General features: G+C 48.6%; 5 protein-coding genes across 7 annotated transcripts; 3 read left to right on the top strand and 2 right to left on the bottom strand.

Moving 5' to 3' along the window:
* Window positions 1–129: 129 nt before the first annotated feature.
* LOC117649109 (codanin-1) lies at window positions 130–6,067 on the bottom strand. Its single transcript, XM_034391558.1, has 14 exons — window positions 5,987–6,067; window positions 5,566–5,654; window positions 4,758–5,488; window positions 3,820–4,672; window positions 3,523–3,721; window positions 3,137–3,407; window positions 2,891–3,054; window positions 2,460–2,793; window positions 2,105–2,388; window positions 1,585–2,029; window positions 1,330–1,502; window positions 1,098–1,257; window positions 729–997; window positions 130–634 (listed from the first exon to the last, which is right to left on the bottom strand). The coding sequence occupies exons 1-14, from the start codon at window positions 6,065–6,067 to the stop codon at window positions 491–493; spliced, it is 4,197 nt and encodes a 1,398-aa protein (XP_034247449.1). The 3' UTR covers window positions 130–490.
* A 138-nt stretch (window positions 6,068–6,205) lies between these two features.
* Window positions 6,206–10,440, top strand: LOC117649110 (putative GPI-anchored protein pfl2). Of its 3 annotated transcripts, none has more exons than XM_034391560.1 (17): window positions 6,206–6,538; window positions 6,619–6,896; window positions 7,014–7,115; window positions 7,239–7,363; window positions 7,438–7,621; window positions 7,717–7,820; window positions 7,898–8,011; window positions 8,093–8,223; window positions 8,300–8,591; window positions 8,673–8,749; window positions 8,852–8,982; window positions 9,058–9,144; window positions 9,215–9,385; window positions 9,522–9,599; window positions 9,741–9,865; window positions 9,946–10,120; window positions 10,193–10,440. In XM_034391560.1, exons 2-17 carry the CDS (start codon window positions 6,714–6,716, stop codon window positions 10,274–10,276), a joined length of 2,163 nt encoding a protein of 720 aa, XP_034247451.1. In that variant the 5' UTR covers window positions 6,206–6,538; window positions 6,619–6,713; the 3' UTR covers window positions 10,277–10,440. The 3 variants fall into 3 exon arrangements, with proteins under 3 accessions (XP_034247451.1, XP_034247450.1, XP_034247452.1); XM_034391559.1 differs by having other exon boundaries at window positions 6,207–6,538; window positions 6,707–6,896; XM_034391561.1 differs by having other exon boundaries at window positions 6,209–6,538; window positions 6,707–6,896; window positions 9,724–9,865.
* LOC117649114 lies at window positions 10,436–11,491 on the bottom strand. Its single transcript, XM_034391564.1, has 2 exons — window positions 11,248–11,491; window positions 10,436–10,795 (listed from the first exon to the last, which is right to left on the bottom strand). Exons 1-2 carry the CDS (start codon window positions 11,371–11,373, stop codon window positions 10,643–10,645), a joined length of 279 nt encoding a protein of 92 aa, XP_034247455.1. The 5' UTR covers window positions 11,374–11,491; the 3' UTR covers window positions 10,436–10,642.
* A 198-nt stretch (window positions 11,492–11,689) lies between these two features.
* On the top strand, window positions 11,690–12,824 carry LOC117649112 (trafficking protein particle complex subunit 2). The gene is made up of 3 exons (XM_034391563.1): window positions 11,690–11,946; window positions 12,175–12,408; window positions 12,485–12,824. The coding sequence occupies exons 1-3, from the start codon at window positions 11,857–11,859 to the stop codon at window positions 12,581–12,583; spliced, it is 423 nt and encodes a 140-aa protein (XP_034247454.1). The 5' UTR covers window positions 11,690–11,856; the 3' UTR covers window positions 12,584–12,824.
* Window positions 12,825–16,089: 3,265 nt separating this feature from the next.
* Window positions 16,090–20,249, top strand: LOC117649191 (protein takeout-like). The gene is made up of 5 exons (XM_034391692.1): window positions 16,090–16,234; window positions 18,808–18,903; window positions 19,136–19,283; window positions 19,356–19,642; window positions 19,732–20,249. Exons 1-5 carry the CDS (start codon window positions 16,162–16,164, stop codon window positions 19,878–19,880), a joined length of 753 nt encoding a protein of 250 aa, XP_034247583.1. The 5' UTR covers window positions 16,090–16,161; the 3' UTR covers window positions 19,881–20,249.
* Window positions 20,250–25,474: the final 5,225 nt, after the last annotated feature.

Genomic DNA, 25,474 nt, shown 5'->3' with positions numbered 1-25,474 from the left:
AGATACTTTGACTGTTGAAACAAGCTCTGCACCAAAGACATTGTCAGATAGTGTATGCTCTTATTTCAATAGAGATAAGATAAGACTTTGCATACTATGTTTCATGCACATGCTGTCAAGATTTCAGTGAAAAATTGCTTTTATTTCAATAGAAATAAGAATTTGCATACAACTTTTCATGTACATACTATCAAGATTTCAGTGAAAATTTCTAAAACAATAATAAAAATACATAAAAATTGTCAAAATTATTCTAAAATGACATAAAATTACTGAACCAGATGTTATTTTTGATAACATAAATACATGCATTTCAAGTTACGTACAATAACAACCAATTTGACACATAAAATATTGCAGTAATAAAACTATGAGACATTCATAAAGTCATAAATAACATATGTACACAGAGAAGTATAAAATTACAAAATCACAGACTGGATAACAAGTGCACCAAGAAATGTGGCATGTCATGCTTCTCTAGGCTTGCTTATAAGTGAGGAAAGTAATCAATCTGAGCCATTGTTTCAGCAAGCCATTCTAAAAGGAGGACAAACTTATAATCGACATCTTTTTGTTTCTGGTACTGACGAACAACCTCATTCATACACATGGCAAAGCAGCGGAGTATGTTCTGAAACCAAGGATCAGGAAGATGGTCTATTATCAGAACAGTAATCAGAGATATAAAAAAAATGACCACATCAGTTGATAGTGTTAAAACATACCTGAGGCCACTCTTGTTGCATAATTGCAAGACACTGATTTTCAAGTAACTCAGGTGTGACCAATTTTGCTTTTAAGACAGCAGCTACAACATCCGCCAGTTTTTCCCATACAAGGCGAGTCTGATGAGTTGATTGCGCCAGCAAGAGCATGTTTCGAGGGCACACCAAGCGTGCAAGCCCATCTTCAACCGGTCTTAGTGCATCCAGCTTCCATAAGCTGACCATACGCGACAAAAGATGGGAATCCACTATGCGAGGATTGTGACAGACTAAAAAGAATGGGGGAATAGGTAAAAAGGATCAGATAAGATTCCCTGAATCTTGAAGTTTTATGACACAAAGCTTACTTATTTATGAGAAAGAACTTACCAAGTGAAATAATTAAATCAACTGAAAGAAGGGCAAGTATTCTTTCAGCAGCTGGCACAACATCTTGTCTTTTGGTCACACACTGTTCCATCTGGTTCAGGATATCATCCACAATGTCTCTGGAGATGTCTTGTCCATTCAATATGTCACACACCATAACCTGCAATAAGAGGTGAGAGTACTGAACTGAAAAGAAAGTGGAAAGAAAAGAAAGAAATGTCAACCTGCCAACCTTTAGGCTCTGAAGAACAGCAAATGGGCTAGGTGCAGAGTCATCATGCTTCCATGAAGCACTGGCTCCTGGAGCTATATGAGATGTTTTGGCCGTGCTTGTAGAAACTTCACACCGCTCTCGATTTTTAATAGCTTTCTCTGTTTCAGACTGCAGGTCTTTACTATAAATGGCTGGATGTGACAAGAGAAACAGTTAGGTTCCCACACTTCATTTAATAAATAGAGGAAGGTACAGTACTGGTAACACACTTACTAAGAGTTGCATGGCTTTGCATCCAAGAAATAACACGCTCCTCACTCATCCTAGATGCAATTTTAACACACATTTCACAAACAGCAACACTTAAAGATTCTTCTGAGAGAAGTGCAAATAAGGCACCTTTGCACTTTGCCAAGCAAAATTCTGGCACACCAGTGCGACACTTGGCTTTTAAACCAACAGACACCTGATCTACTATTAGATTTATTTCCTTTTTCAGTTCACTCTGTATCACTGATGGGTCTTTTACCAAACCAATCTCTGTCTGATAGGATTTAATTTTCTCTTGCAGCTGAAGAACACCTCGTTGTTTGAGTGTAGGAAGCCAGACATTGCAAATGTGTTTCACACAAGCTGAGGTTACTCTTTCAACAACAAACTCAACAGTTCTAAGTACTGAAGCAGGGAGTCCATGAAAGAAATTGTCTTCTAGCTTAAGCTGTGAAATGGATCAGCAAAAGGATTAGGGTTGGGGTAACTTGAAAAGATAATAAGTTCTGAACAGCAGTTGTACCTCTAATTGCTTGACAGATGATGCAAAGGGTAGCATTGAAGATCCAGCTGACACTGGAGTAATGTGTCTGACAGATCCTCCAGGGGCACATTCAGATGGAGTTGACGCCAATAAAATCCTCAATTCCATTAGAAAAGGACAGAGAGCATACAGAACATCGCAATCAACTAAATTCAATGCATCGACAGGTGGAGCAGTGCTGGATGTCACAGAAAGTCCATCACTTGAATCCAAGGCAGGAAGTGAAGCATCGAAGCTTGGAGTACCTCCGGCATCTAGAGATACTGGAAAAATAGTGTGTTCAATGTAAATTGAGGGTACACAATACAATAAAGGAAATACATAATTTACATACACATCAGAGTTTCATCCAAATTGAAACACCACGAATAGAAAAATGTCTCTTGAATGAATGATGCTTCAAAGAGCCATCCCAAAGAAAGGCGCAACAGTAACACTGTCTTTGAAGGAAGCATCAAACTCCTTCTAAAAAGGCTAGGACTGGTTCCTTGTCTCAAATCCATATATAATCGCAGTAAAAGTTGGATAACTGTTTGGTATACAGGTAGTGCAGAGGAAACAGAGTCCATCATTCCTAAAAATTTGACAACCCATGGAACAGTTACAATCAGACGATGGTTTTTGTGGGCTTCAACAACACATCGTAAGATGTCCAATGGGGGCATGACCTAAGTAGAATCAGAAACCGAGGGTCAGGGTGGTAAGAGTTCTCTTAGGATTTCAAGAAAAATGTAGCTATAAAACAAAATCTTTGAACATATGTACCTTTGATCTCACAGAAACTTCAGTATCCCGAATATTATGTGGCAAATTAGTATCTGTTCTGTTATATGGTAAAAATACTACAAGTCCCAAAAATTTGGCGAGCAGGCGCATCATCACCACACAAGACAGATAATTCTGTCGTGTTGTGCTGTCCACTGTAAATTCTGAAAAAAAAAAAATTCTGTACTAACAAGCTAAATATTTGCCATAATGACAGAAAAAATGAGAATGAATTGAATGTAATACCAGAGTCTTCTGTGTCTGAGGCCAAAAATGATGTCTGATCCAATTCCAGGAGATGAGAAATAAGACTATCTTGAAGGTGTTGTAAGAAGGATAAGTGCCAGGCAGACAAAATAAAATCGCGGTAAAATTCCTGAGAACCAGGAAATGATGGATCTGGTCTTGGTCCTCCAGCTTTGTACGGTGTCACTAAGCGATCTTTTAAGCGATTAAGTTTGTCTGGATCAATACCACGAAGTCCCTCAAGGAATTCAAGATCCTCAGGCTCATCATCCTTAAAATTTAAAAAAAAATAAAAAAAAAAAATGGTGAATTACATGTCAGAAAAGTAACAAAAAGAGAAATAAAAAAGATATATGCACTAAAATAGTCATAATCAAGGTGCTTACTAAACAGTTAGATGTTCCACTGACAATTGACAGAAGTTGTAGACGAAATAATCTTGCAAAATGCATAAGATTGATGGGATCACTACATAAATGTAATAAGCTCCGGACTCTGCTCCCAAGAGTAACAGCAAAGTTCCAACCTGGTTTTTGATGATTTGCCTCCCAAATACGTAAAATTTCATAAAAACCATCACGCTGTCTACAGAGAGTTGAAAAAAAAAATGAAATTAGGCTTACATTTTTTTAAAATGTAAATGTTACAACAACAATGAATTTTTAAAACAAGAAAGCACTTACTTCCGAAAGTTGCTGAAGCACTGAGCTGTTGGAAAATTGGAGCTGTTGTCTGTGTCAGACTGAAATGAAACATTACCACTAACAATCACTTTGTTTGGAACCATTCCTTGAGAACCTTTTGTGGTGGACACACTGTTAGCATACAAGGATAACAAATATTCCTTTAGGTTGGGAGCGAATACAGCAATACGCTCACTATCCAATAAGAGCTTTAGTGTGATGCGATCAAAGTTCCCCAGCACATCAACTTGCTTAGAAAGTACATTTGTAGCAAAGAAAACACAATTGTGGACAGAATAAAAATATTGTTGATGGCTCGCTTTCTTCACAGAGTGCTTCCTAGACCTCACTGGGCTCAAATCTACAGTTGACTCAGCTTTAATTCCATCACAAGCCTTTCCTTCTAATTCATCAAGAGAAGTATTTTTCAATTTATCTTCCAAATTAGAAATAACATCTTCATTTTCTTCTTCACTTAAATCGCTTCGGATTAATAACAGAGAAATCAGAAAATATAACTCACTCATGAGATTTGGAACTAGATTTGCATTCAGGACACAGCCATACAATTCACTAAGTTTCAATAATTTTTCAGGGTTGGTAACTTTTAGTGGATCAGCCACAATCATTTTTGGCAGGGCTGATTTGGTGGTCATAGCACAGTGAACTGCTGCAGCTTCAGACACTGTGTTATCCCCTTGATTTTGTAGCTTGAGCCTCTCTTGCTTGAGAAGGTTGCGTTCTTCAGTAAAACTCAGAGGTGCTTTTATTGGCTCCATACTAACAGTTTTGAATGGAGATGAATCTGGTATAGGTCGATTTGCAGATCCAAAGGCCTCTGATTCTTGGAAACCTATGCTCAGAAATAATAAAAAGAGACCTTAGAAAAAAAATAACACATTAACTTTTAGATGTAGACTTGTAAAAAATGATATTACCATTCTGTGAAGAGAAGGAGGAGCTCTCTAGAGACACTTTGGTTGGATTGATGCGGCGCTTGTGTTTCCTTTTGTATGACTGGCTAGTTTGATGATCAACAGGTGTACTGTTTTGAGATATAGCAGGACTATTTGTTGGACTTGTTGAAAAACGTTTCTTTGACTGTTGGGATTTTCCTCCCTTAATGAGGAAATCTCCCAAGCACATGGCATTTCCACGAGTAGGAGTCTTAAAGCCAGAATCTGGTGAATTGACACCAACTGGAGGTGAGCATCTCTCATTTGATTTGAAACTCTGGACACGTCTATTGATGGGGGTGTGCTGAGAAGAAACTTCAGAGGTAACACTAAGAGACAAAGGTGATGATGTGGCCAAGCAGTTCACTTCGGAAGAAAAAAATGGGTTTTCTTCATCTTTCATTTTGCTGTTAACCGAATACTTGCCAAGTGCTTCTCTGTATGGACTTGGAGAATGCACTACGGGTGAGCGGGTCTGATTGGCAAATGAGTTGTCATTATTGAAGTCAGCTTCTGTTTTGCTTGTGGAGAGATATCTGTCTTGGTCCAAGGGCTTAGATGAAGAAGCCCCTGTTGGAAAAAGTTCAACTCGACGGGCAAACTTTTTTTCAACACTCTTCTGAGGTGAAGTTTGTCTGTTCAGATTGTGAATTTTAGTTGAATTTTTGACAGATTTAATGGGACTTTGAAAAGTTGCTGATTGTTGCCATGCTCTGAAAAATAAGTTGATAAAGTTTTATACGCTTAATGGATGCAGCCCATTTAGCTCAACTAAATACAAAATCTTTACCTTTCAGTTGACTCACGAAGATAATTCAAAATGCACAGGACAAAATCCCCACGACTGCATGTTAGATTTTCTTGAAGTGATGGCCCGCACTACAGTATGAACAAAAATAATTAAAATAAATAAATAAATACAGGAAGTGAAGGTAAGAGGCCTCATCACATTACGTAGATGTATGTGACAGGGCTATGTACAAATTTCAAATCGACGACATAATTTTAAATTTATGTAGAGAAAATGCACCGTACTATCTACAAAAGGAAACATTGAAAACAGTGCGAGACGTCAACAACACACTCAACATGTCACGAAAACACTGGGCAGCATAACCTCATCAGCTGCAAAACTACAAAGCAAACATGCACGTACAGCTTTGACAACACTAACGTTGTAATAATAAACAAAAACCACGATTTTTGCTTACAGTTTCGTCTGAAATCCATGTCAATACTTCTTCGAGAGGGAGATTTCCTTCCAAAGTTGCAAACAGAATTGCTTCAGCCATCTTCAGCGCGCACTTGTGTGTGTGTCGTTGTTGTGGTGGTGGCGGTGGTAGCTGGCGGGCGGTTGGTGTTTGGCGCCGGCGCGGCGGCAAGGCGGCAGTGTGTGTGATTGTTTGTGTGCGTGTGTGTGTGAGCGATGGGGTTAGGTTGATTTGGGAGGGATTTGTCGGATTTGTCCTCGGTTGGCTGTTGCGCTTCAAGATCTGAAAGCTCCTCAAAGGCGCTAACGTGATTATTCAAGAAGACGTTCAGGAAGCGGAAAAAAGCAAAAGCGTGCTCTTATGGGCGTTTCCGCCCTTTTACTCGACGGGCTTCTAGTAAAAATGTTCCCCTGAGAAACATAGTATTTGGAATGGGAACCAATCTGGAATGTAAAAAGTTCGATCCTCACCTGGTTGAGATATTTGTCGAACGTAATGTTCATCCTTCTGAGGTGTTTACTTCATAGTTTTTTCAACATTCGTGCTCATAAGGTATTGAACTTAACCTCATAACCTTGTATTTGTTTACCAAGAGTTAGTTATTTCTTGATTTGGACGTTTCTAATTTTTAGTCATTTGGAGTGATTGCAATGGCTTAAATCGTGGACACTTAAACTTGCAATAACAATTTAGGATCGTGAATCATTATGTTCTTGCTAGGTTGAAAATGTCTACTACTGCTAGCGGCACGGAAGAGAAAACTGGAGATCCACCAGCTCCGTTATGGAAAAAAATAGATAAAATAACTCCAGGAACAAAATGTATTCTGTGTGCTCGTGGATTGATTGATCCTGTCACCCTAGGGGAACTGCGCCAGTTTGAAAATGTAACAAGTCATTATTATTGCTTGGTAAGATTTTCCTGACTACACCTTTTCTTTTATAAACTTATGGATTTAGCAAGTATGCACCTTGCACATTTAGGTAGTCTTTTTTTGAATATGCTGATTTCTTTTTATGTATTACAGCTTTTGTCCAGCAACCTTGTTCAGGGAGGTGAGGACCATGAAGGCATTGAAGGATTTTTGCCCCCTGACATCCTTAAAGAAGTTCGAAGAGGCTCACGCTTGGTATGTTCCCACTATTTGATAGTGCAAATGTTTCATTTTATCCTGTAGCATTCCATTTCCATGTTTATGAGGTGGTAAATAGATGTTCATTGTTGTTTCAAATATATTTTACTGTGTTTCCAGACATGCAGTTATTGCAAACAAAAAGGAGCAACTATTGGATGCTGTGTTACTTCCTGCAAGAAAAAGTTTCATCTTCCTTGTGGACGCAAAATGGGATCCATGCATCAATTCTTCGATCAATTTCTGTACGTAAGAGTAATGCACTGTGCCATAATAAACATTCAAAGACGTGTACTAATTTATTCCCATTTTGAGCTAGATCGTTTTGTTCTTCTCATCGACCCCAACAAAAAGTTCATGCAAAGTTTATTAAACTACTTAAAGAGGATGAAGATTCAAATACTTGTCCAATTTGTTATGAATCTGTTGGAAACACGGTCACTAATGATACTCTTTGGGCTCCATGCTGCCAAAAACGGTGGTTTCATAGGGCATGTGTTCAAGTAAGTTCCTGACTTTGGATTTGCTATGACGTTACTGGCTTAACATGAACCTTTGAAACATATAATCACATTCATTTTGTATTTTTGTTCAACAGCGTCAGGCTCAGGCCCAGGGTTACTTTTTCAAGTGCCCCATGTGCAATAACAATAAAAAATTTAATACAGAAATGAAACATTTTGGAATCCACATTCCTGAAATGTAAGTGAGCTAGTGCCCATTTGTATGTTGTTAATTTTCAATTTCATACTAAATTATATTTAATATTTTCTTTTCAGGGATGCTGCATGGGAGAGGGAGCCACAGGCCTTTCAAGACTTATATCATACACACAGCGTGTGTGATGCTGAAAAATGTGAATGCCCTGATGGAAGAAGCTATACACAAAATACGTATGTGTGGTTTTAAGTCTGCAGGCATATTATTTAGTTCCTCGCTTCTCTTGCTGATTCCATTTTCTTTCCTTATTGTAGGGGCAGTTGGAGATTAATTCGATGCAATTCATGCGGTTCTCAGGGCACTCATATTGTTTGCAGTGCCCTGAAAATGACTGCATCAAACAACTCTTGGCGCTGTTCATTTTGTGCAACAATTTTTAACAAAGGTATTTTTTAGTTGACATCTGCACCACAATAAATGCTTAGAAAATAGTACAATAACAATCATAATGATGTTTGCAGGAAAAGGCAGAAGAATGGAGCATTATTTTGAGACAAGATCTTCAAGACTGTCAAGTACATCCCTTGCACCCTCACCTACACCTTCTTCATCCCTTTCTTTATCTTACCCTCCTCCATCCCTATCTCCTCCATCCCTTCCTCCTCCATCCCTTTCTTCATCCCTTTCTCCTCCATCCCTTTCATCATCTCTTTCTCCTCCAACCCTTTCTCCTTGTCCCTCTTCACCTCATCGCTCTTCATCTCCTACTCCCAGTAGTACTTCATCAGTTAGCTCTTCTATCAGTTCTTCTCAGTAAGCATTTCACATTGTTTCACTAGTTGTTTATCAAGTATGAGCTGATTAAAAGAAGTGTTATTCTTAAATTTATTCCAGACGAAGAACAGCTGTTGATGTTTCAATTGAACAAGATAGAAAACGCAGAAAACCAAGCCCTGAGACTGTCATCCAAGGTATGATGAAGTGTGGTTCAAGCTACCCTAGCTCACCACTTTCAGACTCAATGCATAAGATTTCATGCTTTTTCAAAGTCTTAACTTCAGGTTGTGTTGTAGGTACAAACAACTCTGAGCAGGTCAAAGAACACAATACTCTTCACTGTACAAGTAGTCCCAGTGAATCAAAATCTGTTAGTGATGAAGATGAAATTGTTGTGGTTGATGATGATTCTGAGAGTGATATTGAGGTTTGTTGGTTAAATTATAGTTTTTAAGTTCAATAAATTGCGAAATTTTTGCTAATTCTGCTTCTATTTTGTCAGGTGGTAGATGTTGAAAAAACTACTAGTGTATTGAGAACCTACCCTGTATCCTCTGAACTCCGAACCAATGAAGGAAAAACCATAAAGGTATGAGACCTGATATAGGAATTTCTTAAATTTAAACGGTTTGATAAATGTGAACTTGTTTTACCCTTAGGTACACAAAGTTGCTGCTGAAGGTCATACAACTCCATTAGAAATTGGTAGCTTGGGTGCAGTTAATATGAGGCCTGCATCAATGAATCATGAACCAAAATCTTGGAAGACAAAGAGACCAGATAATGCTTCTTCTACGTCCCAGGACCCAAATCATCTGCATATCCAAAATGTTAGTAGCATTGCAAAACCATGATTATTAGTCCTTATCAACTACTTGTAACCAGGAGAAGTTCTTCTGGTGTGGCATGTAGCTCTACCAACCTGGACTTCATTACTTTTTTCTTTTATTTGATTTCTTTCTTTAGGTTGGGACTGATCCGAATAGTCACATGAATGGTTCAACATTAGGAATTAAAATTGCTGATGTACGTCATTCTAATGAGGTAAGATGCATTTTAAAATGGCAATCATTTTCACCACTTTTTTTTATGCTAGCATATATACTAAAACTATACAAAATTAATCTACTGTATGGTACATTTTTAAATGCACTATATTTTTTTGTAGTTGTTTTCTGCCACTAGAAAGGAGGACGAGACAGTGAAGGCTCCACAAACTACAGCTCAGACAGTACCGAATCGGAGCTTACTGGAATTCGTGAGCAGGCTCACAGACCAACATATTTATTATCTTCCTGCAAGAACTATGGGTAAGTTGCCGTTTTTGAACACTGATAAAATCAAGTTCAGTCTTAAGTTGAAAATCAATCTTCTTCCTGAATCTTTCTAGATGGACAGGCAACTGTTCAAGCATACATCCCGGTGACTGCTCTGAGCCTGAGCCTTCAGCAGCAGCTGGCGCAAGCACAGCAGCAACAGCAGCAACAACTAATAATGAAAAATGCTGCCTCAGGAGGGAAATCCCTATCTTCACCAGACGTGGTCACTCTGGATTAGTTTTGAGGGTAGGTCCTACTAAACTGTTCAGCTTGAATCCGAATTATCTAGATTATGCCTATATTTTTATTTGGTTACAGGAGATTCAGAACAAGCGAAAGCTTGGTGAACTGACTGATTTTGAGAAACCCTGTCCTAAGAGATTTAAAAAAAGTACTTGCTGACCCTTTGCAAGTTATGTTTGATGATTATATGGCTGTGCACTGTAACACGTTTTTATGATGTTTGACTAAAGGTTTGTTTATAGCATCAAAGTTTGTTTTTATCTTGTTTAATTGTACCTGGATGTATGGCTTGGAACAAAATATATTAAAACAATCAAGTATCATAGGCAAATATGTTTATTTCCTTCAAATCAAGGCTTCCATAAAATCAAATAACACACTATACAAAATAAAAAGTTGTATTCAAATGCCAAAGGAATGGAAAGGTTGAGTACCCGAAAACTTGGATAAAATGCATACATTAACAAAGTTTCGCCATTAGAACTTAAAGAGAAATGACAATACTACAATTAGCTAACTAGTCATTTACTTCTGTTGCCTCTCCTTCCATGCCTGCCATTCTTCAGGAATCTCCAACTGGGCATATTCTTCTGACCTTATCTTAGCCATCTCAAGCATGCTGTAGATCGGGTATCCCATGATTCCAAAGAAGAGGAGGACGCCATGGCCAACTTTCTCCTGGCAAACCAAAAAGAACAAAATTAAATTAAATAAAAGTCACACATGTAAACAAAGTTCCAGGCAGTAAAAATTCTGGACATGCTTGAGTGCAGAACAGAACAACTGGCTTTTGTGGTTCCATTTTTTACAGGTGGCATTCATAGCTACAGGCTGACATGCATGGAGGGGAAGAAAACATCTGACCAGCAAATCCGAACGAATGGGCAATACTGAGATATTACATTAGATTTTGAAGCTGTCACTCGTGTTCCACTGCAATGGACTCGTAAAATTACAGAGCCAGCAGACGAAAAAAGTCAGGTTAGGGTTGCTGATGGGCTTTGTCTGTGCGGCACGCCAAGTCATACTGGAGGCATAGATGACAGCTTACAAAACGGGGAGATTTAAAAGGAGGGGCGAAAGTAAAATGGATGTAAAAGCAGCAGGTTTAGAGTAAATTGAAGACTCACGGAAAAAGAGATCCTGACGGTTGGTGGGGTGCCTACGATGTCGGTGTAAGCTGCCACTCCTCGCCTGCTGCCATCGCTCCTAATGGCAACAGCAGCTGCCCGCCGAACTGCGTTCATGGCAAACATGTTTGAAATTAAAATTCAACCTGCTCGGATAAAGACGATCTTTGACAAAATTGCACACTAGTGGGCAGCAAACGGCCTTGTGAGAGGACAATTAGTTCCTCGGATTGCCGCAAGCAGCGCTACGGACGGACAAATTTTGCCAACACTCCCAAACGAAATAAATGATAAGAGAAAACTATTTAAAGTCATGAATCTAAACAATGCGACTGGAAGTGATAAAATACTGTTGAATAAATTTGATTAGGGATGATTTTTCAATTCTATTCCCTACAAATCAATCTTGGATGTACCATATACAGTGAGGTGTGAAGGTGTTGGCTACGAGACTACGAAGCAAGCAGCAGAAGAAAACTCCAACCTGTCAAAACTGAAACGTTTAAACGTTTGTAAATAACTTAGCGGTGACACTTTAATCCAGTCGTCCTATCAATATTGATTCGTTCAGTAGTCAGTTTTGAAGAATCGTAGATCAACTGAGATACTATGGCAAATAATTATTATTTTGTTATAGTAGGGCATAATGACAACCCTATATTTGAGATGGATTTTCCACCTGTCCCAAAAGAACAAAAGGTAATTATTAAGTTGTATCAACTCTAGAAAATCTACACTTAACAGTTACAATTATTACTAACACAAAACGGTCTAGGGTAAAGTGAGGATTGGAAACTTTCCACCTCCTCGTCTCTTCCCTAACTTGTCTCTTCTCTAACTGTCAATGTTTACTGTTAATATACTTTACTTACAAAGTTTTGCAGTTTTAATTAAATTTTTGGGCACTTTGCTCGCCTTTGTTTTTAGAAAGAAGACCACCGTCACCTTAATGAATTTGTTGCTCATGCAGCACTTGATTTAGTTGATGAGCATATGTGGAAAACCAATGGCATGTACCTGAAGTCAGTCGATAAGTTCAACCAGTGGATTGTTTCTGCGTTTGTCACAGCAAGCCGGATGAGGTTCATCATGGTACATGATACCAAAAATGAAGATGGTATCAAAAACTTTTTCATGGAGATGTATGAAAGCTATATAAAGGTTTGTAATTATGAATATTTATGGGGAAGTGCTTAAATGTCTATTGTATTCTACTTAATTTGTTTTCCTTTCTCAGTATTCGATGAATCCTTTTTACACAATAAACTCACCTATTCAGTGCTCGGCATTTGAGAAGAAAGCTCTGTTCTATAGCAGGAAATATCTTACAGGCTGAAGCTCTTATTCTAAAGGCAGAAATGTGTGTTAAAGATGTGTACTAGATAGTGGGTTGTTTGTTAGGTATGTGTATAAATATTGTAATATTCATGCATCTGTTTAAAAGAACACAAGTCTCATTAATCTCCATATTATCTCATACTGTTAGCAAGTATTTATATAAATTGTTACTGTAAGCCTCATTACTATTTTTTATGTGTTAATATTTTCATTGAATAAAATAAAATATTTTGTTTAAACTAGTGTTTATCTAGTCTGCATGCAATAATAATCTGGTGCTTCACTTCAGCGCCTTTCTTTGCCTGCTAAGGTAAGCGCCAATGGCGGTACATTTTGAAACAAAGTCAGTTGCTCTGGAACAGGACCGAATATCGGCGGTGGCCTCAAAACGCAGTTGATAATCGCTGGTGGTCTCTTTGCAGGAGGAAGGTCCGGTCTAGAGACCCTCCCGTCAGAGATGCGCAAGCAAGCGCTTGGTAGTCCCGTGGAGTCAAAGGCACCCTGAGTCAGGCTAGCGGGCCTGCGTAGCCTCGCGCGGGGCGAATTCGGGCTTCCCGCTCCGCATGGGACTACCAGTCGTCTGTGATTGGCTGAGAGGGCCCCCCCTTGCGCATCTCTGACGGGAGGGTCTCTAGTCCGGTCTCCTGGTGGAAAAGCGCATTGTGCTGTTTCCCGGTGGTGCCACAGTGCCACCGAAACGCGACTGCTCTGACGCTCCCAAACTGTCCCAAAAGCACTTTGAGCCTCATTATCCGACGAGGCACAAACTGTCAAAACGGTGCATGCAGTAACACCCTGGGAATCCCTACCAGGCTGGAGCCGGGGCCGCCGGAGTAAAGGCTGGACCCCCCCCCCCCCCCCGCGCGTTTCTTTATCACCTTTCCTGATCGGACCGGATTGGAAGAGACTTTACTTACGCGCAAATACTTTTGGGCGTCGAGACAGCGCGCGAAGTGGTCATCGCTCCAAATTCATGTCAGCTGGGCTGGGCTGTTTTGGCGAGCTGGTACAGTTGATACGATGAAAACAAACCCGTGTCAAAAATGAACAAGACTGGACTGAACGAATAGTGGACGACGGACGCCCGCTTAATTTTTCTTTTCTTTCTTTTTATTTCAAATGTCTCACGGCGGCTGCCTCTCGCGGTATTAAAGACGCGGACAGTGACGGACGCGGCGGGCCCTCACCAAATTGCACCTAATGGGACCCCGAACGACGTGCCAATAAAAAGAAAGGAAAGAAAATGAGAATCCGACAAAAGAAATTTGCCAACTCTTGCTGCACCAACGCGGCGCGTGGCGTGATGGACATGCCATTAGTGTGTGGGTACAGTGGAAGTACTGTGCTTTGTCCTTCCAGGACGTCTACGACATGCGAACCGACCCACACACCAGCTGCAGTACAAAGCAGTACATTTTGCCAAAAACGTAACAGGGGCAAAGTTTTGTTTTTTGCGTACCGTTCAAGCGGCCCCCTCGCCCGGCCGGCCCCTCGGGTCCGGAAAACGAGCAGGGAACGGGGAATATATACGCACACATAAAAATAATGGTGCTCAGGACGACCCATCGACCCATCTTCTCCTCTCGGCCGAGCGCGAAACGGCTCCGCAGCGCTCCGCAGCGCTCCGCAGCAGGCACGCCAGACTGGCCGCCCCTTCGTGCGTCACCAAGGCAGAGGCCGAATTAAAAAAACAAATGAGCCAACAATTTTATGAATAAATTGAAGTTTTGGCATTTCCTTTCGCTTTTGACAACTTGTCAAAGAAAGAAATGACGTTTCGTAAGTGTGCCTCGTTTTCGGCGGCATGGAGCGCCAAGCGACATGAAGGGACGCTCCGAAAAATAGCTCTCTCGCGGCACTCAGCCACGCGTTGCCAAAACGGGTTTATCATTCGGCCGGACTACGCAAACACATAGCAAATGACCACTACATCATCCGGCTGTCGAGGTGGACGTCGCTCCCCCAAAAAAGAGATCCAGCAGGCGGCCGGTGGCTAGCGGCCCGAAGACGAGACGACCGGGGGAAGTGCCAAAACCGACTTTGAGGCATCGCGCATGTGAGCTGATCTGCTAATGCCAAGCATTATGCCGAAAAAAAGAAGAATTCAAAACAGTCTGGGCTGGGAGTTCGCGCAAGGATAGTTATAAAAACACTGTGGGCGCGTCGGCTTCACGTCCGCGGTATAATGCTTCAACCGGAAACTGGGCTGGTACTGGTCGGTACTCGTTACTGGTACTCTGAAAAAAAAACAAAAAGACACAAAGGTTGGTATTGTCGGTTTATTAGCACAATGATCACACGTGTGGAGGCCAGGGTGCGCGAAAATAATCGGGGTTCAACACCAGCCTGCGTACTTGGTTCATTTTTTGCCCCGTCTCCGCGCTTGCCTGCTGAGACCTGCACAGAGGACGTGATGGTTGATCGCGGTCCGAGCGGTCCGGGCGGTCGACGTCGGGCCTGTGACTCAGTCAGGACCACGTGGCCGCCCCAAAATTACCCAGTTCGGGGCGGGGAGCTGCCCTTGGCAGTGATTCTGGATACGCCGGGCCGGCCGGGCCAGCAGGTGGTCGACCCGCAACGTTGTTGCGTTCAATCTGCAATAGCGAATTACTGTAGAGCCGGGACCGGCCGGGACTGCCCTGCCTGCATGGCGAGTGGTTGCCCCTCAGGAGGTCATGGGGGTGGTCGTAGACGTATGCAGATGGCCGTAGAGGTGGCCATGGAGGACGTAATTGGAAGTGATCATTGGTGGTCGAAAGTGCTCGTACATAGTGGTGATCGATCATGGAGGTGGTGACTGCGGAAGCAGCAGGCCCACCGTTAGAACGGGTGCCGTCGCGGAAGTGTAAGTGTCCCTGCCGAAGTCCCGGGCGGCCAGGCCGCGCCACGCCTCGCCACGCCGCCATCCATGAACAACTGGTTTTCGTAACGTCACGAGGAATCTACGGAAGTCGACCCATCTTAAATCATTCAAAGTTTGGTTTGGACGCGAGAAACTGCGCCAAATCGCCCAAATCGCCCAGCGGGCAATTCTGGATGGCCCCCACCCCACGCCCCACGGTCAAGGTGGTGAATTTCGAGCCCACAAGCCCACGTGTCTCGCAGTGTCTGCGAGGGGTGGAGCCGGGTGGAGCACCCTCGCCAGCCGAGCGATTCCGGCGAGTCTTGTCATCGCTCTGTCCGTCCCGGAGCCCTTCGGTGCGAGCGCGACAGGGACGGAGCTACGAGCTGCCCGCCCCGCGCCGCGTAAGGCCTTGCCTCTAGGGCGCAACGACTGCTGCCACGTGACCACGTGACCGCGGGGAAGGGGCGGAAGGGGCGGCCCCTAGAGGGGGATGGCTCCTGGAGGGGCTCGCCGGCTATCTCTTGACAGACAGCGGCACGCCGGCCAGCCCAGCCCCGCGGGCCGCGCCAGCCGCGCCAGCCGCGCCGTCGGAGAGTCAGAGGCCCCCGCCGCCAGGCCCCACCCTCGGAGTCTCGGAGGCCTCTGTATATATAAGACGCTGCGGCGGGCCCGGGCCGCGACGATACACAGCGACGGCATCCACGAGCGCAGACAGAAAGCGGATCGACACCATGGCCACCATGCGCGCCGTGCTCGCTTTGGTCGCCTTCCTCGCCGTCGCGGCGGCCGCCCCCAAGAGCTTGCGTGAGTACCAGACACACCACGGCGCCCGACGGCGGCTACCTGGAAGCACGAGGAGAGGTCCGCGACCGGCAGGGTAGTGGCCACCTTGTTGGAGACAAGCGGTCGAAAGGGCTCCTGCGTCCTGCCAGGTCCTGCGTGGCCATGGCGACGCGGCCGCGGGCCTTCGTAGCGAGGTGGCGCCTAGGGTTCGCGCCGAGGTGCTAGGGCCGCGCCGCACCGCACCCAGCAGCACTCGCACTTGTCGTGCGTCGCCGAGGTGATACTCCCCGTACTCCCCGATCCGATCGCCAAGATTCCGGAAACAGTTGCTGATTCACGTCGCGTGTCGCATGCCGCGTGAGGCGTCGTGCCCGTTTGCCTGTCCGAGCGCGGCGGGCCACCGTGCGGCCGGCTACCGTGCGGCCGGCTACCGTGCGGGCTACCGGCACGTGGCAACGCTCTCCGTCTCTCCGTCTCTGTCTGTCTGACTGTCTTTCTCTCTTCGTCTACGCACGCCGCGGTCCCGCGGTGCGTCCAATTTTTTTTGCGTGCCCGCTTCACATTGGCGGCACGCGCTGGCCGGGCGTATTTACAAGTCAACAAGTCGCGGTGCGGCGGTGCGGCGGTGCGGCTGTGGACGTGATGGCCCGGCACGGCAGCGCCCGGCAGTCCCAGGCCCGGCCGGGCAGGCAGGGGAGGAGCCTGGGGGCTCGACGGGGCTCGACGGAGCTCGATCTTGACCGTGACCGGGCCAGCGCCAGCACGGCCCTCGGCCCCGCACTGATGAGTCACGGCGCGTTCGCACGGCCGGTCATCCAAGTTGCAATAACCACCGTCTTTGCCATAAAAAAAAAATACGATTTCAAGAAATCCTAGGAGTCACGAAGTCAATTTGATTATTGTGTAAGAGTGTGGAGAAAGAAAAGAAGTGGTGTTGTGAAGTTGTGGTTGTGAAGAAGTGGTACCAATGTGGTCGATGTGCCATCCGTCGAAATTTAAACTTGACAATAAAAAGAAATCAAAATGCTGGTAAATTCAAAAAATTCCAATGCTAATGTATTCCGCAGTGTTCTGACAATGGAACATCTTTGAAGTCCATCATGATTAAAATGTTCTTAGCAGAAAGAAGTCAGTAAATTAATTTTCTCGGGTTGGCAACTATTTTCTCGGCGTCTGCGCCCTTGCGAAAATCGCGAAGCTGAAAGCGCCAGCAGTCGCGCATTAAAACTGCCCCTCCATTGTTGTGGATGTGGACGTTGAATTGTTTGGCTTGTTTCAAAAGGCTATGGTTCTCTAGTCATGTTTTCTTCAATTCTGTGTAATAGTTCTCCCTTACAACGTATCAACACCACGACGGTTGGTTTGACAAACTTCATAAACTCGGGAGGGATGGTTTCGAAACGCGGGTGAGTCTTGTTCGAGGAACATGAGCACTGCAAGTCGCGAGGTGGAGCGAAGTGGTCCTAGTGCTAACTGAATCACAACAACAACACTGCGCATGTCCAAAAACACTCCAATCAAGAAGTATTATTGGATAGTTCTACCCGAAAAACTGCGTTCGAACCGGCACCAATTCTATTGTTGCATCTTGTCTACCTGCAGTCAAAGAAATTTTTCATTTCGAACGTTGCTTTTTCAGCTTTTGGAGTAAGCTGTACAGACCCAAAAAGAAGCTCCGCTATTGGTCCGCCCCGGCTCGGCTCCCCCCACTCCCTTTTTTTTCCTTTGACGAGTCGAGTTTTGCCATGGAAACGGCGATTTTGACAGCAAATTTCTCAAAATTGGCCACCAAATTTTTGACCAGATTTCAACATCAGAATCAGCGTTCAAAGTTCTACTAGTCTGCAAAATCTCATTAAAATCGTATAGAAAACTTCCGAAATGCATAAAGGGCCACACAAATCAAATCTCGAGCCGGCTGAGTCCTGGGTATACTATAAGGCTACTTCGTGCCTAAAAAAAAATATTGCTATGTTTTGCAATGCTAATGCCTACCGAAAAAAAATGCAATCAGCATTTTTATAGCGAACTTCTGCTTTCAAAATTACGACAAAAGGCTCTTTTATGGCAAGCGCTGAATCGTGGGACTCGCAAACGCGGTTTTAGTATCGCCAAACTTTGTAGTGAAAAGTGTTGCAAACGGAATGACAGAGCGGGTTTCTCTGACTGCAGCGGCGCCCTGGCGGCGGTGTTGCCAACAAAAGGCAAAATCTACCGCGATGCACTTATGCAAGGGTCGCCAACCCTTGACTCTGACTGCCCACTGGGCAACTCCTCGAGAGCAGAACTATTAAGTTTAGGTGCACACAAGTGCATTTCGAAATATTTTTTATTTCGCCAACTCATGTGGCGGTGCGCTAGTGCCCCAAAAATACAACAGCCGCCATCGGCAGTGCCTCAGCGAGACAGCGCCCGGGTCCACGAAGTCTGCGATAAGCGGCGCTGATTGGCGCACAGATTACCCGTGGAACTTCTGGAGAGCCTTGGGCTGCCTTAGGCTGCCTGGGGTGTTTAGGCAGAGAGGGAAAGTAGCGTGGTGCGGCAGGTCAGTGCGGTGTAGCGACCCGACTAACCGGAGACGCTCCTCGTTGCAGCCTCCAACTGGCCCAGGTGCAAGAAGTCGGACCCCAAGTTCGGAGAGTGCATCAGGGACGCCGTGCACGTGGCCGTCAAGGACCTCAGCGCCAAGGGTGAGCATCAGCGATGTCCAGTACAGAACAGTGTGTGTGTGAGTGTGTGTGAGCGGCACTGCCAGTCCGTAGTGGTAATGGTAATGGAGCGCCTGCCGGGTGGGCCATCCGCCGGCACGGCTGTCGCGCGGGCGTGCCCATCCTCGCCGTGGCAGGGGCTCCGTGTGCAGCACTGCAGCACCGCCTGGCCGTGACTGCCACCATGATTCTTACGACCAAAAAACACTTCCAGGCGCTAAGGAGTTCGGCGTCTTCCCCATCGACCCCTTGACCATCAAGCAGCTGGACATCGACCAGGGCACCGGGCCCGTCTCCATCGAGCTGCACTTCAAGGACCTGCTGATCAGCGGCCTGCAGAAGGCCAAGGTCGGCGTCATCAAGTAAGTCCGCCGCCGCAGCTCCCCGACGTGTCTCCCCTCACTGGAAACTACAGTGCGCCACTCTTGTTGCAGTGCCGACGTCGACAAGTTCCACTTCATGGCCCCCGTCACGCTGGCCGAGGGCGTGAACCTCAAGGGCCAGTACAAGATCGACGGCAAGGTGCTCATCCTGCCCATCAAGGGCGAGGGCGCGTGCGACCTGCAGCTCGATAACGTCACCGGCATGGTGGAGCTCATCGGCAAGGAGAGCAAAGTCAAGGACAACGTCTACATGGAGCTGGTGGACTTCAAGTTCACCTTCGACACCTCCCGCCTCAAGATCAAGCTGGAGAACCTCTTCAACGGCAACAAGCAGCTCAGTGAGTAGCGCTGGACTTTCGTTCGCCTTTCGCGCACAAGTTGTACATTCGATTGCGATTCCTAACTTTGGTCTGTTTCTTTTTTCCAGGTGACTCGATGAACGTTTTCCTGAACGAGAACTGGTCCGACATCCTGGGCGAGCTCAAGCCCGCCATCTCGCAGGCCTTCGGCGCCGCGTTCGGAGACATCAGCAACCGCATCTTCCGCCGAGTGCCGTACAACTCCATCTTCTTGTAAACTCACCCCAGCTCACTTGTTTCACGGCCGAAAAGCCCCATTTTTAACTGCACCTCTGCTCTCAATTTTTCGCACTCTTCCTAGTGTAGAATAGTCGTATGTAGTTGTGTCGATTGTCGTGTCCTATCGAAGCTGTGATTAAAGTTAAGAAGATCGGCTATCATCATCATCATCATCATCATCATCCCCTCATTTTCCATTGTACAAACTTCACGATGCGTGTATGTGTGTGTGTGTCTCCTTGTGTGTGTTTTGTATTAATTTATGATATTGATTGATGGATGGATGGATTTCTTGATTGAGTGTTTGTTGGCTGTAGTGCTGTTGCCTTGTTCTTCTAAGAATAAATTTAAAAGAAAAGAAAAACAATCCGGTCTGAATTCTCACCTGCCGAAGAAGGTCCCGATGCCTGAACATAGAAAGAAGTATAGTCCTTGCCTCGCGTTGCCTCGAGGCGGCTGTGTCGGACGGGTCTCAGGTTGGCGCGAACCGAACGGGGACCTCCCGGGACACGGCAGCTTGGCGGCCGATCAATCAGTGGCACGGGAGGAGCCTACTGCATCGGCACGCGGAACTCTGAGGCGAAAACGGCGAAACTAAATCAAACACGCAGCGACTGGCTGCCTTGGTTCCTCAAAGCCTGGCAGGCTGGATGGCTGGATTCAGCGACGCAAAGCGACGCAAAACCGCGCCGAGTGGAGCGGCACTACAACGACGTCGACCGACCGAACGAAAACCGACGAAAACTGCTTCCCCGGCACGAGGTCGCAGCAGTCTGATTTCGAACAAGTTCGCACACGGGACACTCTGTGAGTGCAAGAGAGACAGCGCGACGAGAGCAGCCTTCAGTCTTTGGCCAGCCGCCGCCGCCGCTGCGATCGCAGCCGGGCAGGCAGCCCAACGGGCCGCGGCGTCGGCAGGGCTGCCTGCCTCGCCGGGGCAGAGTCCAAGCTGCAGGCGGTGGCGCTGGCGGCCAGGGAGGGGGCCGCGCGCGGCCGCGCGAGTGTCACAAACTCCAACTCGTCAAACAGGCTCGACGTACGCCTCGTACGGGGGGCGGCGCGGGGCGGCGCGGGGCGGGGGGCAGCCGCCTGGAGCCCATTGAGCACGGCGTGTTGTGGGCGGCCGTCTTCCCGTCCGTTGAATGAACCTCTGGGCGTGCCCCCCCCCCTCCCCCGCCGAGCGGCGTGAAGGTGATCTGGCTTGCAGCAGGGCAGCAGGGCAGCAGGGTTCGCAAAGTGGCCGCTGGAATGTGAGTCCGAGTTCAACGGGTCCGGCGACGACAATGGTGCTTTCCAGGCAGGACTCGGCCCCCGGCCCCGGCCCGCGGTCCCGGCCCCCGGCGACTGGACTGGTCGGCAGTTTGGTTGGGCTGGAAGACGGGTACAGTTACAGCACCAAAAGGAGCCAGGGGTCGTCGCGGCCAAGACAAGCAGCCATTGCTGCGTGAGGCGTGCCGCGGCGCTGCGCTAAGGGCTGGGCTTCCCCGAAGCTGCGGTGCTGCACCCGTGCTGCACACTGGAGCGAGGAGCCCCGAAAGGAGCGGCTGCACCGCCACCGCCGCCAAGGCCAGCCCGGGCCAGCCGCCTCATTCCAAAGGGCCGTTTCGCCGCTCTGTCTCTCTCGCACCCCTACACGGCCATGCGTACCGCCATGCGGACGCCCAGCGAGTGCGACAGAGACGGAGCGACAGCGCGGCAGCCCTTGACCCACCTGCACTGGCCTGCACTGGCCTGCACCCGCCCTGCCCGGCCAGCTGCGCGGGGCGCGGTGCGCGGCGGGGCTCGGTCTGGCGGCGTCCTCCCGCTGGGATTGGGCGTTTAGTTCTCCCGAAACCGCGAACTTATCGAAAATTGAACAAACAAGTAGAAAGTCACTGGCCTACGGCAACGCCGAGGTCATATAGCGTCAGGCGGAAAGAAGAAAAACGACGAAAGCAGCAACAACAACATGAAACCAAAACAAACGCGAGAGATGGCTTTGTTCTTATGCATCTGCATGCAGACAGGAAGGGAAAAAACTCAGTGACCAGCTCATCAAGCTTACTCACCGGCCAAAGACGCAGCTCGTTGTTGCGATCGCCTCCCTGCGTCCCCGGCGAGGACGCACGCCGCACACTGTACTGGCGGAGACTGACGCAGTTTTACGCAGGACGCAGAGGACACGCAGTCGACGTTGGCGGCGGCACGTTTCGGGCGTTCCGGAGCCCCGAGCCGTTTACGCACTGTGTACAGTGTTGTTTTGACTGGAGCCTTGGAGTGCGGATCGCCGATCGGGATCGCGGCGCCCGGCGGCGGGTAACCGCGGTAACCGCACGGGTGACGCCCCGGATGACGCACTGGCCACAGCGACACGGGCACGGCGCAGCACGGCGACGACGCCACCCAGACGGGGGTCTCGGGGCGGCGCAAGGCAATGCGGCCATTCCGAGTCGTCCGGCAAGGCGCGAGTTTTTGTAAGTGACGCACACGCACGGCGTCTTAACGTCTTCGGCATTCGGAGCTCTAGGGGACCTATTCCGTCTCGCGCGGCGCGTGGCGAAGGCTTGGCGGCGGCCGGGGCAACGGGGCACGCTTCGCAGAGCATCGCAGAGCTTCGCAGAGCTTGGTCGCTCTGTCTCTCTCGCAGCCCCGCGGACGCCCTCACGGTAAAAACGGTTCCTGGTTTTCCCAGGAAGCCAATGGTGAAGGCAAAGGCGATTTTCAGGGAGTTTCTGGGAAAACCAGGAACCGTTTTTACGGTGCCGAGTGCGACAGGGCGGACAGGGCGACGACACCGCAGTCCGGGCGCGGCGTACGGTATCGGAGGCCTGCAGGGCTCCGACCCCCCGACCGGCTCGGCTCCGCGCGGGCGAGTAGGGCGTCGGGCGCAACGACCCGGCAACGGGGGCCTCCCCAGGCCAGCACATCCAACGAGTCGTTCCATCTCTCTCGCACGCACCGGACACTCTGTAAGGGTGCGAGAGAGAGACAAACTCGCCTCTGAATCGGTAACGGGTTGTTTTGGCGGGTCGGACGGGCGCGCAATGCGTGCTGTCCTCTCCGAGGTCCTCTCCGCGTGCGGTGCGAACGAGGGTGGCGCGAAAGAGAGGGACCCACCGAGAAAGCGGCCGGGGCGTCGGAGAGAGGAAGAGAGAGAGGGAGAGGGAAGAGGTGTGGAGGGAAAGAGAGAGGGGTGCGTGCCAATAGTTCGGCCCCTAACAGGCCGAGCGCGTGGTTCGGCCCCTAACAGGCCGAGCGCGTGGACTGGCGCGGTCCGGCCGGCACCGCCACCGCCGCCCGGAGGCACAGCGGCACAGAGCGACTCGCGGTGCGGGGCCAAAACGCGGAGCCGAAACGCCATCCCGACGACTGGCACTGGCAACTGGCACAGCCTTCTCGAAAAAGAATTATTCCCACGGAACGTGTAATTTGAAGAGAAGAGCGCGGTTCTGCCGCGGCCGCTGCTGCCGCTGCTGCTGCACCGTTTCCGTGTGTGAGACTCTGTACCATTTATTCGACTTACTCACACACTCACACTCTCCCGCTCACAAACGCCGTCACGGCCAAGGCCGCGCGTCACATGTCACGCGTCGCTCCGCGGCTCCGCGCCCTGCGGAGAGGAGCGCCTCCGAGGCGCCAGCATCGGCCAGTCACCTCCGCGACGAGCGATCAAGCCGACTGTCTCTCTCGCACCCTCGCGGCCCTTGCGACGCGCGCCGTGAGCGCGAGCGAGAGAGACGCCGGCGGCCGGCAACGCGGCGCGCCACCGCAGCGATAACCCGGTCGGAATGGGGGCAGTGGGGTAATGTCAGGGCGACCTGCGCGTACTTACAGCACGCAGCGGCAAAGCGCACTGGAGGGAAATAAAATTAAAACTGAAGAGTCGAACGGCTGAGCCGCCATTACCGGCCAGGCTGCACCGCGCGGCACCGCGGCGGAGTTTCGAATTTTCCCGCCGAAAAGTCCTCGTCAAGTGTAATAATGCCTGCCGTGCCGCGAGTCCACTGCGATGGCGTGCCGTGGTCTCGCTGACGTCATCGGCCGGTTGTCACGCTGGACCAATAATAATCGAACGGCAGCGACAACACCTGCCTGCCGCCGATAATAGCAAACCAGCTGGCCAGGCGCGGCAGGCGCGGCGTATAAGGGCAGCCGGCGGCCCGGGCGGCGCGGCGCGGCGCGGCGACCTAGGGCACGGCACGGCCGAGGTGGCCGAGTGCGGCTGACGCGCGAAGACTTGTGTCTCTCTCACAGTCATGGGGTGGCCCTAGCGGTGTGACGGAGGCAGGCCGACGAAGCGACCCTTGCGAATCGAGTGGCTGGACCGGGGCTGGACCGGGCCTCGCGTGTTCGGCGACGTCTTTCTCTTCGCGAACCCGCGGCGGCGGCAGTGTTGGACGTGCCGGGTGCCGCGGCCGGCGCCACCGCGACGCCCCGCTTGTCCTCCTCGGGCGGCCGGGCGGTCACGCGACGCCGCGACGCCTCAACGTGCCGCCGCCGCCGGGTCACGTAGACCCCGCATTCAGTCAGTCACTCGTTGGAGAAATCATCCAGTGTCACTACCAGGAATCGTGTTCAGGCTGCTCGGTGTGACTCTGTGCGACGGTCGCATAACGCGTGTATCACGGCATTGAAATGCGATAATATAGTCACATTTCGCCCGAAAACGGTATTACGTTTACGTACGCGTAATGCGTGGCTTCGGGTTGCTCCGTGAGTGCACACCTCCTCGCGCCTTTGACTCACCTCACCGATTGTCGGCTTCAGTCAGTTCCTCTCTGACACGCAGCTAAATGAAAAGGAATTAACTCTTCCTGCAGCACGTGTCCCAGGGCTGTTTAGCCGGCGACGATGAAACTCCAGTGTCAAATTGCAGCGCTCTCCGACACGAGCGTCCCCCGCCTCCTTCATGTACCCCGCCACCTCAAAAGACATCTTTAAGTCCGCAGCGCAAACGCCTCTTAATGTGAAAATGGATGGTGATTGTGTGTGTCTTTTCCCTGTTTTTTTTTCGGGGGTACGGTGGGAAACGTGTCTACCTCATTGAGTATGAGTACGCAGCGTCCTGCAGTGGCCGAATGCCAAATTACAGGGCAGGCCGCCCAGTTCGGGTGGACACTGGAATGATCCTGAAATTAAACCGCGCTCGTGGCCGCGCCGTGACGTGCCGCGCCGTGCCGTGCCCTGCTGCATTGTTCTGTCTCTGTCGCCGCAGCCGCAGCACCTCTCGAGGCACGTCGCACGCCAGGCAGCCCGCAGGCCGCGGCCCGTGCCACTGGCACGCCAAGCTGGTCTAGTGCGGGGCGCAGACAGAGTTCCCAGTGCGAGCAGAACAAACAGAGAAAAACACACACGGAGCAGGCAAAATGCCAGGTCATCTCTCGCCTAACGATTTCCGGGGAAATGGACCGCCCTTCGAGGGGCGGCTGTCGAAGCGCGTGTCGAAGCCATGCCGCAAGCAACGCTCTGGTCGCCTCTGGGGGCCGTCGCGCCTCGCGCCGTCGTGGCCCGACCGTCCGAACACGCCCGAGTCTGTGACGACGCAGTGTGCATCCCGAGGCGACCAATCGCAACCGGAAGGCAGTCCCGGACGCAGCGCCGTCGGCGGACTGC

This window comes from Thrips palmi, unplaced genomic scaffold (assembly GCF_012932325.1).
Source record: "Thrips palmi isolate BJ-2018 unplaced genomic scaffold, TpBJ-2018v1 HiC_scaffold_4, whole genome shotgun sequence".
In the NCBI taxonomy this organism is placed as follows: domain Eukaryota; kingdom Metazoa; phylum Arthropoda; class Insecta; order Thysanoptera; family Thripidae; genus Thrips; species Thrips palmi.
This window is presented reverse-complemented; position numbering and strand designations above follow the sequence as displayed.